Below are 7,354 nucleotides of genomic sequence, written 5' to 3'. Positions count from 1 at the left end.
GAATCGTCATGTAAATATCTGATATGCAGGATGGTCTTAGGCGACCCCTGTGAAAGGGTCGTTTGACCGCCAAAAGGGTCGCCCCCCACAGGTTGAGAACCGCTGGGATAGAGAGTTAGCCCACGTAGTATTCAGGTTTCAATTCTCATCAAGAGCAAATTCAATCCCAATCCCCAGCCCTGGTCGGGCATGTGAGGGAGGCAACCAATCAATGTTTCTCTCTCACTTCTCTTCCCGTCTCTTCCACTCTATAAAAATAAATGGAAAAATATCCTCGAGTGAGAATAAATAAATAAATGGAATCAGCAATAAAGAAAAAATTTTAAGCATAGCCAGAGGGGGGAAAATAACAAATATTTCATCAGCAACAATGCAAGGAAATACTATAGTGGTATTTTTGAAGTATTGAGAGAAAAAATAAACAGCAAATATATTTTTCAAAAATGAAGACAATATAAACATTTTCATACTTACAAAACCTAAAAAAAATGAATTATCAGAATTCCATTATAAAAATGTTAATGGCAGTCCTTTAAGAAGGAAAATGATCCCAGATAGAAATCTAGATATACACCAAGAAATAAGGGTACTGTACATTATAACTCATTGGGTAAACATAAAGACTTGTGTTTTTATTATTTAAAGAACTCAAAAGATAATCAACTACTTACCGCAATATTAATAATAACAATAATGTATCGTGGGATTTATCCATATGTAGTATGACTTATTTGCCTTAAGCACAATTATGATGCTATACACAACAAATGATGAAATTATTCCTCTCACCTTAGAAACATTGCTGACATAATTCACTTGAATAGTGCTTTCTTTATCAACTTGATTACAAAGGTTCTGTAAAGTAGATGCATATTCTTTATCACTTTTTATCCTCAGGGCCATAAATTTCTTCACTGTTTCCAGTAAGCGTAATTCCCAGTCTTGCAATTTTAACACAGCTTCATGTGAATTCTTCAGGTCACTCCCAAACCCCATTTTTGTAAGGCACTGTCTTATCCTCCACACTGCACAAGCAAGCCTTCTAATCAGTGCATATCTGTGTATGTAAACAGAAGAAAAAATCTTAAATCAAAAGAAAGTTTGTCTTCAAAACAAAGTTATTTTTAACTTTTTTAGGGCTCATTTTAGGGTTAAAAAAGAAATCACTACAACTGAATGCTTTCACACTAAAGATTAGGAACAAGATGAGGATATCCACCCTCACCACTTCTATTCAACACTGTACTGGAGGTTCTATTCAGTGCCATAAAATTTAGGAATAAATATTACAAAATAAATGCAAAACTTGTATTCTTAAAACTAAAAAACATTGTTAAAATAAATTAAAGAAGACCTAAATAAATGGAAAGATTCATATCCTTGGGTTCTAAAGACTTCACATTATTAAGAAGGCAATACTCACCAATTTGATCTACAGATTTAACTCAATACATATTGACATCTAAGCTAGCTTCTTTTTTTGCAGAAATTGACAAGCCAAAATTTACATAGAAATTCAAGGAAGCCAGAATAACCAAAAATTAACAAAAAATATTGAAAAAGAAGAACAAAGTTAAGAGTATTCACACTTCCTGATTTCAAGACCTACTGAGAAGCTACAGCAATAAAGATAATGTGGTACTTACATATGGTAGACATAGACATCAGTGAAGTAGAACAGAGGTTCCAGATATAAATACTCACATTTAAGGTTAAATTATTTTCTATAAGAGTGCCAAGTCTACTCAATAGGTAGAAAGGTCTCTTCAACTAATGATGCTACTGGGACAAATGGATTTCCACATATAAGAGAATGAAGCACGATTCCTTCCTTAGAATATACACAAAAAATAAACTTTACAGGGATGTAGCTCAAAATATCAGAGCTAAATCTATAAAACTCTCAGAAGAAAACAAAGTAAATCTTCATGACTTTGGCTTAGGCCAGTGATGGCGAACCTTTTGAGCTCGGCGTGTCAGCATTTTGAAAAACCCTAACTTAACTCTGGTGCCGTGTCACATATAAAAATTTTTTGATATTTGCAACCATAGTAAAACAGACTTATATTTTTGATATTTATTTTATATATTTAAATGCCATTATCCAAAGAAAAATCAACCAAAAACATGAGTACACGTGTCATAGGTTCGCCATCACTGGCTTAGGCAATGGTTTCTTAGATATAACACCAAAAGCACAAGCAATAAAACAAAAATATATAAATTGTACTTCATTAAAATTAAAAAAAAGTCTCTACTTTAAAAGCCACCACCATCAATAAAGGGAAAAGACAACCCACAAAATGGTAGAAAATATTTGCTAATCCTCTCTGACATGGAACTTCTATCAGGAATGTATAAAGAATTCTTATAACTCAATAATAAAAAGACAAACCAATTAAAATGAACAAAAGATCTGAAAAAAGATTTCTCCAAAAAGATTTACAAATGTCCAACACACACATGAAAATATGTTCAATATCATTAGTCATTAGGAAAATACAAATCAAAATCACAGTGAGATTCCACTTCACACCGCCAGTATGTCTATAATCAAAAAGACAGATAATATCAAGCATTGGACACTGTGAAGAAATTAGAGCCCTCCTACACTGCTGATGGAAATGTAAAATGAGCAGTTTCTCAAAAGTTAAACATAGAGTTATTATATTCCTCTGTTCAGTATAAACCCAGAAGAAATGAAAATATATGTCCACACAAACACATGTACAGAATGTTCAAGCAGAATTATTCATAACAACCACGAAGTGGAGTAATCTCAATGTCCATCAATTGATTAATACATAAATAAAACACGATATCTATACAAGTGAAATATTATTTGACAATGAAAAAAATGAACTATAGATACAAGCTACAACATAAATAAACCTTGTAAACATTATGCTAAGTAAAAAAGTAAGAATCAAAAGACTGACATACTCTATGATGTGAAATGACCAAAGTTTAGAGTAGTGGTTGCTGAAGGCTGACAAACTTGGGAAGAAGTGAGGAGTAACTGCTAATTGATACTGCATTTCATTTTGAGGGATAAAAATTTTCTAAAATTGAATGCGATGATGGTTGCACAACTCTTTGAACTAATTAAAAAATCAATGAATTGTACAGTTTACATGGGCAAATTTTTTAGCATGTGACTTATATGTCAATAAATTGTAGCCCTAGCGGGGTTTGCTCAGTGGCTAGAGCGTTGGCCTGCAGACTGAACAGTCCCAGGTTCAATTCCGGGCAAGGACACATGCCTGGGTTGTGGGCTCAATCCCCAGTTGGGACCGTGCAGGAGGCAGCCAGTCAATGATCTTCTCTCATCATTGATGTTTCTCTCTCTCCCTCTCCCTTCCTCTCTCTGAAATCAATAAAAAAATATTTTTTAAAAGTTATAAATGCTTTTAAAAAAAATAAAAATAAGTTATAGAAAGTCACTACAGCTTAACAAGATCATCTGAAGTTCAGTTATCAGAAACTTCCCCAAAATATTCTGCTTGTTTGCTATGAATTCTAAAAACTATAACAGAATATATTTTGCTCTCCAGCCTCCTAGAATTTCAGGCAATGAATCTTTCAGGGCCATATAGAAATAATGAAGAAACACACCTTTATATTTAGTTCTGGCTCATCCATACCAGAAGTCAATTTCTTGTTAATTCAGCTGAGATCCTCTAAGATATACAGAAAAAATGAGAAGCCGTTTATCTCTCTAACCTTAGTGATATCATCTAAAAAGATGGTAAAAATGTGGGTTGTCCAAATAGAGAAGAATTTACAACTTCCCCCCAACTGAAAACTGTCCAGTTTTATAATCTAGCAAACAAGTATGAGAGGGGGAAAGTAGTGGAAAACTGCACTTCATCCAAGTTTCCAAAGTAGCAACCAGGATACTAAATGGACTTTAACATAAATAAGTCAATGTAAAGTAACCAACTTATTCACTTAATATAGAATAGGATAATCCCAGATTTTTTCACTTTGTATATAGTAGGTTTGAATATTTTATTTTGATATACTGTATCTTTATGGGGCACAAAAATTTACAAGGAACATTTTTCTGGTATTTTACCTACAGCTCAACTAAGTGTCACTGAATATATACTCTTTCTCATTCAATATTTTCAATGAAAAAATATGGAACATTATTTGAGACTAAACAAAGGTGAAACAGCTTACTTTTTTAAAAATCATATCTGAGATTGTAGTTAATTTTATTCATTCAGCACTTGGGATAAATATCACTTCTACTTCTAATTACATCTAGCTTTGGTCTAAGCTTTGACAATATATTTTTCCTCTGTTATCAGAAATTCAAAGGGAGCTCAGAAGTATAAAATGGAAACAGAATTTAGAAGGTATCTGAGAAACACTCCAGCCCATCCTAGGTACTTATTTACCTACACTAATATTCTAGGTCAGGGTGAGTAGAAAATAATTTATTATGTACTTTAAAGTACAATAAATAGTAATTTTTAAAAATAACTCCATAATAAATTACGACTATATCTAACTCTTTAATTGGTAGAGCTTATAAATACTTTAAGAGAATAGTATCCACAAATGATTTCGCCATAGATGTCAAATGACATTTATCAGACCATTGCAGTAGTGTTTGAAATAATAAAACAAATAAAAAAGAAAAGAAAAAAAACTTGTAACTATCCTGCCAGGGGAAGTACTCTCCTTCCCTGCTAGTCCTGAGAATCCCCTTTTCCTCCAAAAGAAACTGAACCAGGCAGGAAGAACCAGCTAGAGAGACCCAGCTACAGCAAGCAGCCAGATCATGAATCTTCTTTGTGCTCACAGGTCCAAGGATCTCCTTCTCTACCCAGAGACTTCAGAGCAGGCAAGAAGAACTAGCAAGAGGGACCCAGCTTTAATAAGAGGACCAGTCCAGGAAGCTCCTTGTTCTCCATGGCCCAAGACTCTCCTCTCCTGCCCATAGACATCAGAACAGCTAGGCAGTATGGTAATGAAATCCTATCTCATCTCTTCCCTACGAATAGACATCTAATAGCTCAGCCTGAGAAAAACATCATCTGCTTGCTCAAGCAGCACTGTGAGCCATAGTGGTGACAGATAAATAAGCCAACCAAAATAACAGCAGAAAGATTAAAATTTAAACTGTTCTTAGAAGCACAGCCCACAGAAATAGGCCAGGACCTGTAAGCTAAATCTAAACAGACTGCCTATCAAAATAAAATACTGAAATAGGACTCCAAGTCTCCTAACATCCTATATAATAAAAGGCTAATATGCAAATTATCCCCTCGACTGGGAGTTCAACCGGAAGTTCAACCAGGGGGCAGGGCCAGTCAGCCAACTGCTTGCAGCCCCTTCCCCCAACAGGCCTGATTTGTACTTGCTATCCCCTAAATTTTTCCAGGCAGAAACAGAGTATTATACGTAAGTGAAGTGCTATTAGCAAAGATGTCTATTTTTCAATAGCATCATTAAAAGGTGAAAGTAGCCCAGCCAGTGTGGCTTAGGCATTGAGTATTGACCCATGAACCAAGAGGTCACTGGTTGGATTCCCAGTCAGGGCATGTGCAGGAGGCAGCCAATCAATGTTTCTATCTCTCTATCCCTCTCCCTTCCTCTCTCTAAAATCAATAAAAACATTATTTTTAAAAAGGTGAAAATAGCCCTAACTGGTTTGGCTCAGTGGATAGAGCGTCGGCGTGTGGAATGAAAGGTCCCAGGTTCGATTCTGGTCAAGGGCATGTACCTTGATTGCGGGCACATACCCAGTAGGGAGTGTGCAGGAGGCAGCTGATCGATGTTTCTCTCTCATCGATGTTTCTAACTCTCTATTTCTCTCCCTTCCTCTCTGTAAAAAATCAATAAAATGTATTTTTTTTAAAAAGGTGAAAATCCTAATAAACAACTGACTATTTAGATTTATTTAAAGCTATCTTATTTAATATTACTCAGTTTGGTTTTTAGGATCAAGTGAGTTGAGTTTTCAATTCACCATAAATAATTATTTAAAACTTTAAAAGAACTATTAAAAATTTCTATATTCTCAAAATTAAAAGTTCATTTTGTATAAAATAGATCTACAAATACATTCTTCTATGTTGTCTTTATTTGAAAATGTTGCTCCTAGCTTACCTTAAAAAGAAATTAAATACAACGCAAAAAGCACTGGACTGGGCAACCCATTGGGACAGCATTGATGAATGCCAATGTCCCACTGCAAGAGAATAATGAATACGAACTGCAAGTCTATAAGCAAATGAACAACATGTGTGCTTTTAAATAAACTTTTTTTCATTTTAAAAGTGTATTTGAAAGTACTGATATTTAAAATTATTTAAGGAGAGAATTATGAACAATTTTTTTCTTTGCTTTAAGGTATTAATATAAATCAACAGCTACTTACTGAGTAACCATGGGAGAGATAATGTTAGGCGTTTATAGATAAACTAGAGGCCCGATGCACAAACTAGAGGCTTGTGCAAGAGCAAGCCTTCCTTCGCCTGGCTGCCAGCACGGGCTTCCCTCTGGTACCCGGGACCTGGGCTGGCTTCCCTCCGGCCACAGGTAGGAACCCAGGACACCGGCTTCCTTCTGGCCCCGGCTTCGTCCAGAAGGATGTCTGGAATGATGTCTGGAAGGATGTCTGGTCTAATTACCCTGGTCTAATTAGCATATTACCCTTTTATTATTATAGATAAAATCTTGATTACTGTCTTCAAGCAATTTACAGTGTATGAAGACTAACTAGACAAGTTATGATGATACATAGGTAATGATGACACAATTCATTCCAAATTCATTCAGCAACTTGTACTGAGCAACTATTTGGCAAGCATATTTCTGACAGTAGTCATTACTAATGAAGCCTTAGAGAGAGAACCCACATAGAGAGACTGTGGAAGAGCAAGTGGTAGAGTAGCGTTTCTTCCTAAGTGGAAGTTTACACATGAGCAAGGATATACAGATAAAAAAAGTGAGGAACATGTTTGTGAAACATTGCTAATTTGAAGGAAAACAGGAATAAAAGGTTTAAAAGATTAAATATGACCACAATGCATACAACCTATTTCTAAATTCAAGAAACTTTCTATATGATCAATTATTTAAAAAGAGTTCAATTTTCAAATTAAGGTCAAACAATTTTTTTCCCTTTAAAGACAGTAACAGTGTCAAAATAATTACCATATCCATATATGTACTTTCAAATACGTTCATGAAAAGCAAGCACTAGCAGAATGGCAACCATCAAGGTCCTATCAGTAGTAAGTTAAAACTATACACTGCAGTAAGACAGCCTCTCAGGGAACCCAGATCAGACAACTCCAAGTTAGAACATGGAGTCAAGTAAGTTTCATTCTTGGGT

At 34.9% G+C, this 7,354-nt stretch overlaps 1 protein-coding gene across 3 annotated transcripts in view; it reads right to left on the bottom strand.

The window, feature by feature from the left end:
• Window positions 1-7,354, bottom strand: part of FER (FER tyrosine kinase) — a 288,769-nt gene that overhangs the window by 250,242 nt on the left and 31,173 nt on the right. For all 3 annotated transcript variants that reach the window (XM_006754263.2, XM_015568419.1, XM_015568416.1), the window contains one exon: window positions 790-1,057. In XM_006754263.2, the coding sequence (XP_006754326.1) occupies window positions 790-996 (207 nt within the window). In that variant the 5' untranslated portion in view covers window positions 997-1,057. The remainder of the gene's footprint in view (window positions 1-789; window positions 1,058-7,354) is intronic.

The sequence above is a fragment of the Myotis davidii genome, unplaced genomic scaffold, assembly GCF_000327345.1.
Source record: "Myotis davidii unplaced genomic scaffold, ASM32734v1 scaffold812, whole genome shotgun sequence".
Classification (NCBI taxonomy): Eukaryota; Metazoa; Chordata; class Mammalia; order Chiroptera; family Vespertilionidae; genus Myotis; species Myotis davidii.
This window is presented reverse-complemented; position numbering and strand designations above follow the sequence as displayed.